Source organism: Anser brachyrhynchus (assembly GCF_964034855.1).
Source record: "Anser brachyrhynchus genome assembly, chromosome: 1".
Classification (NCBI taxonomy): domain Eukaryota; kingdom Metazoa; phylum Chordata; class Aves; order Anseriformes; family Anatidae; genus Anser; species Anser brachyrhynchus.
This window is the reverse complement of record NC_137694.1, coordinates 16,375,303-16,392,612: the sequence shown is the minus strand read 5'-3', so window position 1 is coordinate 16,392,612 and position 17,310 is coordinate 16,375,303. Positions and strand designations below refer to the sequence as shown.

At 40.7% G+C, this 17,310-nt stretch overlaps 1 protein-coding gene across 2 annotated transcripts in view; it reads right to left on the bottom strand.

Annotated features, from left to right (window-relative positions):
- CPNE8 (copine 8) overlaps nucleotides 1-17,094 on the bottom strand; it is a 104,099-nt gene extending 87,005 nt beyond the window's left edge. The window contains exons 1-2 of one of the 2 annotated variants that reach the window (XM_080577510.1): nucleotides 16,717-17,094; nucleotides 4,618-4,658 (exon numbers count right to left, since the gene is read on the bottom strand). In XM_080577510.1, the coding sequence (XP_080433636.1) occupies nucleotides 4,618-4,658; nucleotides 16,717-16,838 (163 nt within the window). In that variant the 5' untranslated portion in view covers nucleotides 16,839-17,094. The remainder of the gene's footprint in view (nucleotides 1-4,617; nucleotides 4,659-16,716) is intronic. The other variant, XM_080577511.1, reaches the window with a different exon arrangement.
- Nucleotides 17,095-17,310: the final 216 nt, after the last annotated feature.

Below are 17,310 nucleotides of genomic sequence, written 5' to 3'. Positions count from 1 at the left end.
TACAGATAATGTGCACTTTTGCTATTCAAATATTTCTATTGTCTAGTTTTTTCTTAAACATAATCATTTTTCACCATCGATTTCCTGCTTTACTTTTTGTACTACATCCTGCCCTGTGTATTAGTGTTAATACAGTAAATCAAGTAACAATTGTGCATTGCAGCTGTGGAACAGAAAGAATATTAAAAAATGAGAGATTTAATATTGAGGAGAAGAAAGCAACAATACAACTGTAAAACACCCTCTACTATCAAATTTTCAGAAAAGAAGCATTCTGGCACTGCCTTATCTCCCCAGTTTATGAAGCCAAATGAAAGAAAAGCTATGAAAAGAAAAAATTAAAAAAAGATTACTGCTGGATAGTTTTAGTCTCCTACTATGGTTGATGAGATGGGAGTCAGAACATGTAAAAGGGTTAAAAAATAGTAAAGCTACACCTTAAAGCTAATTCAGTCTCTTACTCTATTTCTACCTTTTGGAAGGCTGCTAACACCCCTCTGTCTGTTGAAGTCAGTTTCTTCATGGTCAATTTACTATTATTTGGGTTTTTCTCTTTGGAGGACATAGAGTAAGCAATGCCATCCTTTTCACTTCTTCACGGCTGAACATTAGAAGACTTCTGTTCCCTTCCACTCCCAGGGGCTCCCCAGTGCTTCCAAAACTACAACCCAGGAGTGGGACCACATCTCTAGTTTAAGAATCATTTATATACTTAGATTATTATTATTATTATTCTTAAATGAGGAGAAAGGACCTAAGAGTCTGTACTATGACATGACTAGCAATTTTCTGCTATTTAGCTAAGCTGCAGATATGGCATGTACTTAATATATAACTAAGACAGACTAATAGTCATCATCAGTAATATTTATTATACATGCAAAATGCAAGTTTGACAGTAATATGGAAATGTGCATCTCATAAACTACATTTCAAAAAAAGTCAGTCTTGGATATAAAGAAATAGGATAATGAAAGCCCCAGGAAAGACACACATTCCAGACTACCTGATAAATACTTTGCAGATTTAGAACAATTTAAAAATTTCTACTTTCTTCTAAAACTGCTTGACCCACAGATTGTCACAAAACTGTCCATGTTATTGGTCTCCACTGGTGTCATGATTTACTAACCTTAATGGCTTCTGGAGAGAAGGTTTTATAAAGACCCTAAACAACTTCTTCAAAGTAACTTGCAACTGAAGAAATTCAGCTTTTTCTGTATGAGCTCTTCCAAAAGAAGATACCAATAGTCAGAAATATTAACTTTTAGTCATTTTAAACTCTGGACACTTACAACACAGTGTCAAATTCTACATAAATGTAATTAAATCTTTCCATGAAGAAGAGGGCAGATGTTTCAATCATCATCATTCAGGTCTAGATTCAGTTCCCAAAATTCTGTAGTTTGCCACTCTCATTTTCCCACATAGTTTGGGCTTCCCTTATCCTACGCTTGTCCTCTCCTATTCAATGCGTATATACTCAACATTTAGCCTGGCAACTGTAACATCCAAACTGCCCACCTCAGTTTTCCCGAACATAAAAACATCTACTCCCTTTCAAGAAAGTCTTAGCCACAGCACAGTTGGCCTTGGCTCCACGCAACCTAAATCTTTTCATGATCCAACACCCAGTTCACACCATTACCATTAAAATGTTTTTGCCTAACTGTCCCAAGGAAGACACGCCAACTTAATCCGTATCTCCTCTGCAGAAGGTCTTAACCCTGTCCCACCATGGAAGCACTGCTTTAGCTCAGTCTCTATGAGAAAAATTGAAAAGAATGGGTTTTCTCCAAAATTTTGCTACGAAAAACAATATCTCCAAACTGGAAAGACAGAAAGGTCCAAATTACAGTAAATCAGTATATATGACTTGCTTTGACACCACTGAAGTATTGTCAGTAGGAGACTTCAGTATTGTTTAAAATACTTAATGAGTATTCAAGGGCTATCCAAGTCTGTCCCATCTATGTCTAATAACTCTGCATTATTTTGGTAATTTGCCTCTAGGGAGGCAAACTACCAGATCCCTCTTGGCACGAATATTCTAGATTGCAGTGAAGTGGCTGGCATTTGAATGAATACTGAGTAGTAATTACAGTATCAAAAAAGGCTAAGCAAGCTTCCTCAGAGAACTGGAGAAATCACAGGTTCCTCTATTTTCAGGAGAAGGCAGCTTTTGTGGACATGGGAGTCAACTATATTCATGTGTGACTCTCTAAGCAGAAGACCAAGAAGTCAAAATTCAATTTTCACAGTAACTATGATCCCTAGGTAACAGCACTGCAGTTTAAAACACCTATCAAAATTGGTCTACTCAAATCCAATGAGATCTGAACACAGAGAGTAACTCTGCATGGCTCTAACTTTTACGAGATCTGATGGTTGCGAATGCAGCGTGTCTAAAAGTGGATCTTGTGACAGTGGTATGATGCTGGTTTTGACACCCTTTTTAGCTAAGAGGACAAAGTTACTGTATACAGACCAGTGTAAGAATGGCCTTTGTCCAAACAAACAGACACAGAGGAAAGGTATCCTGCTATACTTCCAAGTAGAGAAAAGAGTAGCACTTTTTATACCATGCTCTTATCCCTTTAACTGTTACAGTAGGGCCATATGTCTGCATGGAAATAAAGGACACTGGCAGCAAACTGATCAGCTAGTAAAAAGCTTCCACAATACTAAATCTACACTGTTTGGAGGGTATCCATAATCAAAGCTGCTTTGCCAAGTCATTTCTTGAGTGTGAGTACAGTACGAGCACTTTCAGATTTAACAGTTTCTCCATTCTCTCTTTACTAAGGCCGGTAATACTGTATTACATGTTTTTAATCTGCTAGCCTGAGACAGATAGGCCTGATTGGCAGAATAACTGGATGCTTACAGTGTGAGCCTAGGCCTCCAAAGCACACCATCAATTTGAGTGCTTTAAATAAGCTACTTACCAGAAACAAGAAAGCAGTATGTTTGGAAGTGATAGGCAAGGTTATGATGCTTTAAAAAATATTTCCACATACTTCACCTTGAATCTATAAAAAATACCACCGGATTACTTCTCAGAAATATTTTAAAGATAGATAGTAAGGTTTCTACAGGTTTTCCTATCCCTTCCCTGGTGTGGGTCACCCACCAGCCACAATCCCTTGTAGAGGTATCCCTGCCCCAGCGTGGGCTGCCCACAGACCATAGACTCTTCAGAAGTCTTTTGCACGGAGTGTCTTGTTTAAAGAGTGCATTCCCAGCAGCACATCTTCAGAAGTATGGCTCCAGGAGAATCTTCAGCAGCTGTGTCTCTAGCCCCTAGCTGCTGCCACTTTCTTTCTGAAATGCGTTTTGGCAGGGGCACTGTGTGCTCCCCTGGCTGGCAGAAGTTCCAGCTGGCAGTGGTTACTCACAAGGCTTCCAGAGCTGACTGCAACTAGCTGTGACAGCCACAGAGTGATGCGTGGCCTCCTCCCACACAAGTCACACGGCAGTCGCCTGCTACTCAAATCCTGTGATTTATGCCTAATACAATTTCCTACCTGAGAAAATCTTGAAGCACTTATCCCTAATAGTATTTAAGTTTAAAAACTAGACATCTCATCGCTTTTGCTGAAAGATGCCTTGATTCAACACAGAAAGCTCTGAATTTAATTCATCAGGGGCAACATACCATTGACCACTTTTCAAAATTGCTTAAAAACCAGTTTGCTATATGCAAGATACTCAGTTCTGCTTCTGCATGATTTCTGCACATCAGAAGTATGGTACTGCCTATGTCTCCATTTAAAAAAAAAAAAAAAAGTTTTAAAGCTTAGAAATGTCAAAGGCACTCCTAGCTTCATGCAGCTTTTCCCCAGGAAGCAGAAGTAATCAAAGTCTATTGTGGAATCTCTCTCAAGAAACTTTTGATTAAGAACTGACAAATAGACCCTTACAAAAGTACTCGAATGTTTGGCACTGCCACATGACTCAGTATTCAAGTACATCCCATCAGGACATGGTTACACGTCCAGACAGAAATGCAAGCATGTATGTCTCGGGTTACTTGCAATGTCAGTAAGCACAACATACAGTATTTATTCTACGGAAGAAAAGCCCAGGCTTATTAAAAAAAAAAAAAAAAAGGAACACAGATAAAAATAGACATGGAGAGCTGTAGAAGAGACAACATGACCGAGACAACATAATCTAATGACTAGTCAGTTAACACTGAAGAAGTACTTTGATCAACCACTATCAGGAAAAAAGCAAACAAAATTAGAGGACAATATGTACTAGCAGCAAGAAGTGCTCCCAGTTTATCAAGTAGCTTTGAAAACAATCTAGAACAACATATAATTATTTAAAAAAAAAAAAGTTTTTTCTGCATTAATTAATTTTAAGAAAATGTAGCTTGACTGCTCAACTAAGGGACCATGTAGTTCAGGAAAGCAGGAGCGATTACAGAGTCTTTAAAATTCCAGTTCCTGTAATAGGAGCTATGAGCATAACCAGCACTGTTTTACATAATTGTCACAAAGACAACGTAAACCTAACTGACATCAAGAAACCACCCGTCTAATTTTTTATCCAGTGTTTACAAGTTTGGAATATAAGATGAGGAGATAAAATAATATGCTATATACTTACTTGGATCAGATTTAGAAAATGTATCTCTGTCCAAAAGATTTCTGTTTAAAAAGAGAGAGAGAAGTCATCTTAATAAAAATGGTAAAAAATACAGATCAGACACCAATGTACGTATGTTTCTAACAATACTGATCAGAAGTCTGCTTAGTTTTTTTCCCCTCCTACTGCATAAGATTTACTTGAAGTCAGTCAGCACCATCCCTTGAGTCCTCTCACCCTTCTTTTTGTTATACATTCTGGATTTGAGCAAACTAAACCTTAAAGCTCCAGTATTTTGAAGTGAGAAGTGACATGTAACAAGCACATTAAATATATGTAAGGGACGTCAGGAACAGAAATAACTTTAAATCAACAACTTCTACCATGCCAGTTGAACTGAAAAAAGCTTGGACTTCTTAAGAGAATGGTTATGAGATCTCAGAACCATCAGCAAATACCTAAAAGAATTTATCATGTATGAGTAAGGTTAAGCAAAACTAAAGAATAAACAGGACATATATCAAAAATAGGAAATTTCTAAGCACCTACAAAAAAAAAAAAAAGTAGGGAGAACAAATTTCTTTGTTACGTGATACAGTCCTAATGTCATGGCCATACTTGAGCCATCTTATTACTACAAATAAGTCTAGAGAAGCAGGACTGACCAAAAAAAGCATTCTTTCACAGAAAGCAATTCATCATCCCAACCATTTCATCAACCAAAATTAAAAAAAAAAAAAAGATTAAAAAGAAAATAATAATAATAATAAAAAAAAGGTTTTGACAAACCTGAAAAATGACCTGAAAACAGAAAACTATTGAACAGGGACAAGAAAGAGTTATTAAACTTAGGCAGCTAGATTAAGTTAGGTATTAATCAAGAGCAAAAAAAGCAGAATGGAGAATAGCAGTACATACAGCAGTAATGTTAAAATGGTTCTAGGCATCGCAATAGACTACAAATTGAATGCAAGTCAAAAACCTCGTGCCTTCGGAAAACAGGGCTTACTATTAAATAAACATATCAAATAAACAAGATTTAATAAACAAAAATGCCACTTTGGAGTAATTGTCTGATATTCTTAATGCTGGTAAACACTCAGTTCCAACAATAAAGTTTTAGGCATGCCAATGTCTTGCATTCCAAGGAATTCATGGAGCCACTAGAGTCCAGAAGAAGCAAAAATCTAGGACTGTCTAAGAAGAAAACAATGCTGATCCTCATGTAGGCAGAACGAGAAGGAACAGGCCTGACCACAAGCTGAGTCTTCGGCACAGCAAGTACAGAAGTTGAACTTTCCCATTGTTTTACCATCTTTTGTTGTTAAAGGTGGCCAGACATGATGTGAAATCTCCGCCACTGAAGGTCTTTAAGAACACATTAGGTAGCTGCAAGTCATAATTAGTCCTTTGATCCTACCCTGGAGCTAGAGGATGTATTAAATAACCAGTTTACATCCCTTACAACTTATTATTTTTAATAATTAGTGCAGCCTCGTTAAAGGTCATCATTTATTACTCTCATTCAGATCTAAATCACATTTTCATGCTACTGCACAGTGCTGAAATGCATATTAATGTGTTGTTAAATATAGGTTTTTTAAGCAGTCCATTCAGACTTCAACAAGGAAAAAATACTGGATCTCCAGCTTATATATTGCCAAATCCACAAGTCAGAACAAGCAATATGAAAAAAGATAGCTTTAAAAGAACGGTATATTTATTTTAGCCAAAGGATTAAGATAAGCATTTGTGAATGAACCTGAAGTCTGCACATACTTCTTCAGAACTTCTCTAATCCATTCAGAAATGGGATTTTTATATGTCCATGTTTATATTCAGAGAGACTGTATTCAATCTTAACCAACAATGTGCAAATATATATTGAAATCTTAACAAACCAAGGAAAAACAGTATTTTCGAGTTTCTATTTAATAATGACCACTACAAACTGCTTCAAAGTATGGTACAGAAAGTTCTGCAATGCCAGAATTGCCAATCTAAAATGAAAATCGTGTCTTATTTCATTTTAATTATACGTACCTAGATATGTCATTAATTTGTGGTAACTAGATTGTTTTTATTATCTCAAAATGAGTATCTGAGAGTGTTATAAAACTCTAGAAAAATTCAGATTAAGGGTTGTACGAAAAAAATAGCACATTAGGTTATGGGTAGTCCTCCCGTAGTTAGATAGACTGGCCATACCAGGTATCATAAAGTTCAGTCTATCCTGCTACTCTGATTCCAAGAGAGGCAAAAAGTACCTGCCATGGGAAGATGTAAGAACAAGGTAAGAATCTGTAACACTGCCTGAGAATCTTCCTAGTCATCAACCATTCACTGCTCAGGGACTTAATGAACTAAAACACTGCGATACAGCCAACATCCCTTAAAGGAGGGTAAGGCTTGAGATACTGCAGTTTAACACAGTAACTCAGGTCAGTAAGTATCCCTAATTCACAGTTTTGAGATGATATAGCTTGTAATATCCTCAATTTGATCCTTTGTACATTTTACCATAAATAAACAATGTCTTCAGCAAAGTTTGCAGACACGTCTGATTTTCCAAATCATTAATAACCAACTAAAATAGCAACACAAGAACTTAGCAGGCTGTTCAAGCAACGCAGGCAATTTTGGAAGGAATTTAAAGACCAATGTCAACAGGAAAAAAAGAGCCTGATTTTCCCACTAATTCCTCTAATAGCTCAAGAGACTGCACAATTTCCTTTGTGCATTTTCATTTCAGTGGGAAAACAATCAAAATGTTCCTTTAAATATATGAAAACTGCATGGCACAGAAGCATACAACAAGCTACCACCAGAAGAAATGCAAAAAGCAAAAGGAGAAAGAATACTGGATGAACTTCTAGAATTTTATGTAGTCTTTATCCCCTTAATTGTCAACAGCACTTTCTGCACAGTCTTAGCAGAAAACATTTTTCCTTAGAAAAGCATTATCTTTGTTAGTACACTGTTTTGCCTCAGGAAATGGTCCTAGGAAAGCTCACAAACTCAGAAACTAGAAATGCCCAAAACTTCTGTTACTTCCTCCTAACCAAAATAACAAGAGAAACAGACTTCTATTTCAGCTGAACATAGTGAACGTATTCTTTCTCTACCCATTATGCCTTTCAGATAAACAATGCGAAAAGACAAGAAAAGGAAATCATTAGGAAGGATAAAAAAGAATCCTTTTTTTTTTTTTTTTTTTTAACCTGGAGGAACATGTACATCAATTACCTATAGCAAAAAAGCCCAGTAACATCTGTGCAGAAAGCATTATTCTACCATCACAGATCCTGAAGGAATTCATTTTGCACCTGTTCTGGACAAATTCTGGAGTGGACCTTCCAAAACACTTGCAGTAGCATTGATGACTAAGGGAAAAAACCAACCAAACAAACAAAAAAGAAATAGGAGTCATGGCAATAACACCTACTTAGACTACACTGGAAAATACAAGGGAGATTAGAAGATTAGAATTGCTCGAATAAAGATTTCTTTATCTGTATAACGAGAGTAATTTCCCCAAGTAAAAAAAAAAATAAAAATAATACAAATCTGTAAAAAGAGAAGTTAAAACATTTAGCTATGCCTTGCAGAATCACGTTATTCACAGAGTTTCACAAACTCCAGAAAGGTTTGTCAATATGATACAGTTTCTGCCCAGTGCTTTGCTTCAAAAATTTTCTACGTTTCATGTAAAACTTTAAGATCTCATATTTCTAAACCAGATTTTTTTTTATGATTAAATGATCTAGTCAGCTGTGGTAGCTGAACAGAAATCATTATTATGTTGCTTTGTGTGATCTGAATATACTGTATATACATAACATATATATGTTGACAAAGACTGACCTACCTTAAAAAATAGCATTTACTCACCTTGTTCATGAATACTTTCCTTCTAATTTGACTTTTTTTAAATGATCAATGTATTAACTTCCTGCTCGGTAATTTTCTGTTATAAATTTAACCCTTCTTATGCTTAACTTAGAAGTAAATTCGATTCCTCCATCAGAAATGCCAGAAATCTGGCACTGCAGAACAGACCACAGGAAATACAGAACTGAATATTTTAAAGTCTATTTCCCTTGTTTCAAAAAACTGTTCATTTTACTGGACAAATACCTGTTCCTATCCCGACCCCACAAGGTGGGGTTTTGTTTGTTTTGTTCTGTTTTTTCCTCCATCTCGTTCCCCACCCAAGTGACCGCTATGTGTGACGAGCCACGTTTTCCTGGAAATGGCCCAATGCCTGTCTCTGAACAGGAAGCTGTGAATAAATTCTGTATTTTGCTTCACCTATTAAACTGTCTTTTATACCAACCCACCAGTTTTCTCACTTCTGCCTCTGCAATTCACTCCCCCATCCCACTGGTAACAAAATTTAGTTACCCATGCAAGACTGATTTCATTTTTTAGAAAACATACATTGTCAATGTATTAGATTCTTCTATTAGCATACCCCTACTTTTCTCAAAGTACACTTGAATTACTCCCTGGGAAAAGGAATTGTTCATTAATCAGTTATCCTGGTTTGGGCTGGAAAAGAGTTAATTTTATTCAGAGGCTTGTATAATGCTACGTTTTGGATTTGTGATGAAAATACTGCTGATAGCACACTGATGTTTAGTTGTTGCAGGACAGTGTTTACACAGAGCCGAGGACTTCTCTGGTGCTCGTGCTGCCCTGCCAGCGAGCAGGCTGGGGGTGCACCAGGAGCTGGGCGGGACAGAACCGGGACAGCTGGCCCAGGCTGACCAAAGGGATGTCCCATGCCACCTGATGTCACGCTCAGCAACACGAGCTGGTGGGAAAGAACGAAGAAACGGGGACATTTGGAGTGACGGTGTTTGTCTTCCCAAGAAACACATGATGAGCCCTGCTTTCCTGGGAATGGCCGAACACGGGAAGCAGCAAATTAACTTCTTGTTCTGCTTTGCTTGTCCATGCAGCTTTGGCTTACCTAGTTCATTAAACGAATGCGTTTAAATTTCCTTCACTTATTAACAGGCCCATGCGCTTTTTTTAAGGAACATCCTGAATAATAGAAGTATTTCCTCTTTATTTTTTGTGCAGAACAACATCCATTTTACTACTGACCGTAACTTAACTGTATTACACCTTAGTAGTCACCGTCCCTCAACTTTAACTGATACCATTGGACTTGCAACAGTCAGCCCTAAGACGACGTATGGTCCAGAGAGTCTACTTGAGTGAAGAGTCCACTTGACTTCTTGCAGAGTAATTTCACAAACAACCACTCAGCTGTAGTGCTAGCTTAAGTAGTCACCCTTCCATAGCTACTCTGCTCTTCTCCTGTATTCTGCCAAAACGCAATAAAAAGGAAGCTAGTAGCCTCCACGTCTCTAGATCCAAAACGCCCTGGACCTCAAAGTAGACCAGGCAATTTCTCAGAGTTTTACCTTCTTTTCAGAATGACTGGTTCTTTTAGGAAAGGCCCAGAGGTGAGAAACTGGTGGCTCTCCTGACTAAGAGGCAATTAGGATGATCTCTTACTTTCTTTTCAGATTGCCTCCCCTCTTTGGGGCATTTACGGGACTGGGAAGAAAGCAAACACATCTCTGACAAGCAAACTTAAGAAAACATCCACAGTATCTCTTTGGAGAAGTAACTGACTCTACTTGTTCAGAAGAAGATGAAGAACTAATTGTCAGCCTCCCAAGTAACATCCTTTGTCAAGCTGCGAACAGATTGGTTCAGATGTCACTCCCTGGAGAAAGAGGGAAGCAAGTTCTTATGGCAACACACAGAAAACCTTCTCTGGCTAGATGTACAAAAACAGTTTTAGGTCGACACCTCTACTAAAACTGCTGACTGCTCTTGGGGGTTAAAACAACAACGAAATTGCCAAATTTGCATACTTCAACATAGCAATAGTTTTGCAGCTGTTGTTTTGTGGAAACTTACTAGAAATAGTTAGGAAAAGATACTCTTACAGAGGAAGCAGACCTGTACAGATACTTGGTCTGTTCCACTTTAATTTAATGTCCATTTAGGAACATGTCCTGGGTTTTGGCTGGGATAAAGTTAATTTTCTTCAGAGTGGCTGGTTTGGTGCTGTGTTTGGGATTTGGGAGAAAATAATGCTGATAACTCACCGATGTTCTAGGTGTTGCAGAGCAGTGCTTCTACAGAGGCAAGGACTTTTCAGCTTCTCGTGCTGCCCTGCCAGTGAGGGCACTGGGGGTGCACGAGGAGCTGGGAGAGGACAGAACCGGGACAGCTGGCCCAAACTGGCCAAAGGGATGTCCCATACCATATGGCATCATGGTGAACAATAAAACCATGTGTTTTTTACAATAAAACCAAGGGGTTGTTGGCCAGGGGCTGCTGCTCGAGGATTGGCTGGGCATCAGTTGGCTGGTGGTGAGCAATTGCATTGTACATCACTTGCTTTGCCTTTTTTTTCCCCATTTGTTTATTTCTTTTTTCCCCTCTTTCTTATTGAACTGCCCTTATCTCAACCCACAAGTTCTTGCACTTTTCTTTTTATTTTTCTCCCCCATCCCACTGCGGAGTGGGAGGTGAACGAATGGCTGTGCTGTGATTAGCTGTCTGCCTGGTTAAACCACAACGGCACAACACAAACTGGTTGAACTCTGCTTCAGCACAAGCCCAACTATTACTTGAAAACAACAAAATGAGCCATCTATATTTATATTCCTAATGCTAGGCAGCTAAACAGTCTGTAGCTCTGAGCTTCTAAGATGTATCCTGGGCGATGGCACTAAGGATCCCTGGCAGCCCAAGGATCTGTCAGTTCAAGCTAATGTCAACTCACCAGTCCTTCTCCAGCTGCTTTTACCCAGTCCATCCAAGCCTGTGGAGATGCTGTTCTATTTTGGATATGGTTTCTTTAAGGATATATAGCTAACAGAATATTTTATTAATGTGTAACAATATATAAAGCATAAAAGCAGATTTTGCACGGTTTTTCTGAAACAGTTCTTAAAAGGTATACATCAAAGTAGTCATTTAGAAAGTGAATGTATACCATCCATGTGTGATTCCTCATTCCTTCTCAGCCACTGTGGGCTGAGGGAGGAGGCATTGCTTAGATGGGCAGAGAAAGAAAGGAAAGAAAATAAGGAAAACAGTACTAATACAGAAAGCCTTAATACAGTTGAAGCTGTCACACACTTCCTAGTACCTAGTCCTTTTTCTGCTGTCAGGCTTTCCCTTGTATTCCCTTCCTGAGGCCTAAGACTGTCAGCTTCAGCTGTGGGAGGGCGTCACAGCCAGCTGCCAGCGAGCATCCCACAGGAGGATGAAGTTCATGGTAGTGGCAGGGCTGGCACGGGACGTCTCAGGAGGAGTACGATGTTGATGGTTCCTTCCTCCAAACTCTGAGGCTCGCTACTATGCCCTTCTGTGCAGGTCACAGCTAGCCCATTCTACACAAAACAACCACTCGCTACAACTACCTGCAGAAAAACTCCGGTTATATCACACAATTATACAAGCCAAAGTGAAACTATCTCAGCAGCAGCCAACCGGTCAGTAGAAACCCAAACAAAGCTCCAGCTGGGCAGAGACAAGTTCAGACAGAAGCTGACAAGTCCCGAGACCTTGCACAACTTGTACGAAACCTGGGACCTGTTCCTAACAGCAGCAAGTCTGCGTCTACAGGGCCGCAGATCTCAAATTCTTAAATTCTACAACTCACACGTGTGCCTGCTTGAAGTGCAAACAATACAGACACGTATGGGAAAACCCAACCATGCAAGCCATCGGGAATGCACCTCCGTGAGTGTTTTGAAGGACACTGCCACCCATGTATATGCTTCTGGTTTTGTTTTTTTTTTTTTCCTGAAACACCAGTTTTCCTCAGCTGAAGCCAGCTGGTTGTCTAGGAAGTTTCATTTCAAAGAAAAAGACATGCAAGATCAACCTTCTGTTGTCAGCCATACATAACCACTACACGGATTTTTAATCCAGCCTGGACACACGTACGCAAAAGGGCAGGTAAATGAAAACCAGACTTACAGACTTACAATCAGGGTGAATTTTAGTTCCTGTACTTTGTATTATACCGAGTTACAAGCTCAAAGAATTTATGTATTATGTATTATGAATTTCTATCAAATGATTAATATTCCAAATACCAAGGAGGTAGGTATTCGGGCCAGAGAGAAGAGATCTTGCTAAAAATCAATCCTTAGGACAATCAAAGATATAATTAAACGTGTTGTTGGGTACCACAACCGCCAGAAAGCAACTGGTTAAGACTTCCAGACAGCCAAGCAAATGGAAAGGCAAAAACCCAGAGGTAGTAAGTTTTGTTCCACCACATAAGAAACTTGAAAACAGATTATTTTCATAACTGAGAACAGGATTTGCTTAATTCCATTCAGCCCATTCATTAACATGAGATTTCTGTACAAATTGTGAAGCAGCAGAGAGTTCATTCAAATGAGGTACAGGCAAGCAAATGTATTTCTGCTGAATTAACCAGAAGGAGTCTGTGCTGCCTGCTCTGGGAATACCGACAGCGTAGAGCCTGCCTGGCACAAACCCAGAATGATGAGGATAGTCTGCTCGACCCTGCATAAAGCCTAGCAGACCCATGTCAGTATTTTATAAAACTTTTCCCATCTCTCTGATGACCATGGCATCTTTGATATAATACTAGAAGTCATAAAATGATCAAACTACAGCTTCACTTTCCTATAGATACACACAAATTACTCTTAGGAAGACAATTCTGTTTGATAACTTCTCATTCAGTAAGTAAATTAACATGGGACATAATGAAACTCTTGGCCCTCCTTATAAGATAAGGTTTCATAAAGACTGTGGCTCAATCAGGAGACTCCAGGTCAGTCCACACCGCAACCATGTGGAGCAGATGACCATTATACAGATCACAACAAAAACTGAAAAACTTGAGAGCCCACTGAGTAACTGCACTGACAGTAGGGAAGGTGGGACCAGGATATGAAGTTCCTCCAACATTTAACATGCAACTGGATTGCAATTAACAAAGAACACGACCAGAGAGGGACATACAGGATGGCAGGCACGAGATGAGCAATCTCAAATGTTCCCATTACTTCCTTCCGTGAAACGTGGCCTGGAGCTTACCTCCTGTTCACATGGGACTGCAAGTTTCCACCCACAGCTTCTAAGTGTAGATTCAAGTCTAGACATACGCCTAAATCGGTGTGCTATGCAAATACACCTTTGGAGGAAAAGGAACCTTTTGGCTGGAAAACAACAGTAAAGATAAAAAACAACCTATATTCTCTTTCACTTATCGACTGGAAGGCCGAGGTCCTGATCCTTTCTTTCACCACAGGACAATCATCCAAAGTGATGCCAGTCCACAATCAAAAAAAGACCGCATGGCAGGTGACAGTCTTCATCAGACCACAGATACACTCCTGGGTGCATGACGGAGGGAGCTACAGGGTGCAGAGAGAGACGGCTTCTAAAACAACTGGTCCAGGCAACAGTGGACTCTTACCAAAACCAAAGGATCCCTTGGGATGAGATGTTTAAGTTGTTCTGCCACATTAGATCTGGCCCTTGAGCCAAAGAATATAGATTCCTTATAAAAAAGCCTTAGAAGCTTAGAAATCTACATCTTACAAGATTTGGAAGAAGACCGTAAACTTTTTGTCTGATAGACACTGGGTAGTAATAATTAGAAAGAATTAAATGACCATCTTGCCTTCCTAGTATTTCTAAAACTACAGCCAATGCTAGCATTCAATGAGCAAAGAGTATCATAGGAAAGATTTTTATTCATAAAGAAGCCCTGGAAGAGCATCAACTGACATTCATAGACAAAGATTTTCCATGCCATGAGATGCACCTCACCTAACGGCTGCCTCGCAGGACCCCAAAGCTAAAGCAGGCTGGCTTGCAGAATAAAAAGTCATGCAGCCCCATCTGCATAGTACTGAAACCTGGCTGGTTTGATCACGTTGACAGTACTGGCATGCTGAGCAAACTGACTTGGGAAATGCCAACAGATGAACCACACTGGAATGTGAGTAGAAGCTGAACAGTAGAAGCCTTACTGAATAAACAGAAATAACAAAAACAAAACAAAACAAAAAAAACAGAGTTAAAAGGATTATCTAGAATCAGAAGTTTGTTTTGTGACACAGTCAGACATAGAACCAAACACCTTGCACTGTTTCACTAGCCACCAATTACACCACATGTGTAAACTGAAAGAAGTTCCCATTATTACTATAATCAAAACAAATAAATAAGGCAAAAAATATCTAGGAAAAAAAGTGTAATTATCAGCTGATAACTACTGATATAAACTAGTAATCAAATTGGCTCTACAACTCTGCAGATATCAAGAGAAAATTAATGTCATGACTCAAACTATTTCCAAAGCATTTCTCTCCGTATGTTTAAGTATACACAACTGCTAATTATTAAAGATTTTCAGCATTCCCTGAACTTTGCACAGTGGACTCTTGCTGTATTTCACAATTTCGTTTTGCACTGCTTTTCCAGCGCTTTAGCCAATGAATGTGTTTACAGATGAATCACAGCCATATGTTACTGGTTAATCTCTGCCCCATTCACTTTACACTCAATTTCAAAGCATGATTTTGCAATCAAAAGCTGTCATTCCAGCACATGAAGAAGGGAATCACCTGGGTAATTCCCATCCTTCTGCACTTGATATTGAGACATACCAGGGTGTAAAACTGTTTTTAAAACTTTTTTTCCTGCTTCAACAAAGCAGACATGGCTTTTGAAGAGATGTACAGAGAAACTGACATGTAAACTAAGTCCTGAAATTAGCTATAAATAAGGTAACTAACATCAGAAATGATCGGCTATATCATACACCTGCCTTTCTTTATTATCTGATGGATTCCCAAATAACTATAAAACTAAGGTTAGAAGCAAACGTTGCAGGTTGATACAAACAATACCTGGAAGGAAATAAACTTCCATTATCGTGAACTGGGTCAAAACTAGCACAAGAATTCTGCCATCTTTAATGGTGACAGGTTATTTGAAAAACCTGAAAGTAATATAAAAGGTCCTGGATTGCTTTTACACATAACAGCATGCCTTTCACGGGACCAAGGTTTCTGTGGTTGCTGCTAGTAAACTTTGTGGAGACAGGCAGAGCATCAGCGTGTTCCTTTGTCAGCCTAACGTCAGATTTAGTATTCCAAATTCAATCGTATTACATTTCTCATGGCCTCTGCCTTCTTCTGACATGCACCCCTGATAAAACACCAAGCCGTACTTTATTTGCTAAGGGAAGAGAGGTAGCAGTCTGACAATTTAAGCTTTTTTCCTCTCACAAGCAGCAGCAACTCTCGGGCAGCTACAGCAGAAAATGGAGTGCCGGGCTGTAGTACAAACTTTGCCTCGTCTCGCATCAGGAAACCACATTGACACTTCAAATCAGCCGCTGGACGCTGCCAACTCTGCCGGCGAAAGGAACGGCTGCTTTCCAACTACGAGCACGTATTTTAGCGGTGCTGCGAAACGTGAATGGAAATACACACGTAGAAAGCCACAGAAAATAATTTTAGACCTCCAACAGAAAACGCTCTGTTCCCTCAAGGGAGAAAGCGTTATTTTTGAAATACCGATAAACACACCGAGGCCAAATAAATGTTGAGGAACGAAACTGTACACACTGGGATTTCTGTTACGGGCGTGCATTTTCTTATTTTTAGTTTATTAGCGACAACGTTAGGGTAAAACGTGACGAGCTTACACGCCCGGTTTCGCAACACTTTTGCAAGAGAGCCTTCAAAAAATAAAAATACACGAAGGGATTACTCCGGATGGGAGTTTTTTCCTTCCTCACCCGCGGCACTTGGGACAGCTCCAGAAGTTAAAGAGCTGCTGGAAGAAGCGAGGCGCGGGCACGGCGCGGCGCCCCTCGCCCTGCTCCTCACACGGCTGGCTCGGGAGGGACCCGAATGGGACACGGGAGAGACCCGGCAGCGACAACCGGGGCCACAGCAGCCGCTGTCCCCCGGGGGACCCGCAGCAGCCCCGCCGAGGGCTCGGTGTCCGAGCAGCCGCCGCCCCGTCCCCCCGCCGCTGAGGGGGGCACCCCCGGGAGCCGTCCCCCGGCCGCCGCCTCACCTGCAGGACACGGAGAGCTCCACCTTCGTGGCCGGGATGCTGGAGCTGAGCGCGTTAAAATCCCCCACGGACGCCATGTTGGGGAACCCCCCGCTCCTGGCCGGCTTCTCCAGCCCGAACATGGATGGGGCAGCGCGGAGAGGGAGAGGATGGAGGAGGGAGAGGAGAGGGAGGGAGGGAGGGAGGGAGGGAGGCGGCGCCAGGCGGCCCTCCCCACAGCGCCACGCCGTCACCGCGAGCGGGAGCCGCCGCCTGAGGGGACGCGGTGCAAGAAGCAACTTCAGGGGCAGCCACGGCGATGTTTCAGCCGGGAGCGGAGGGCGGTGGCTCCGCTGTGAGGTGGTGGCTCCGCCGTGAGGTGGCTCCGCTCCGAGGTGGCGGCTCCGTCTCTCCGCCAGGGGGCGCGGGGCAGGGGCGGCTGCGGCGGCCGCTGCGAGCTCCCGGTAGCTCGATGCCCTGTTTGGAGAGAAACCACTTCGAGTGTCAGCGATTTCACAGCGTCAAGCGGCGCCCCGGGGTGTTTTGGGTTGGATCCTTGGAGAAATTTCTTCACTGAGGGGGTTGTGAGGCATTCCTGAGCATTCCCTGAGCAGG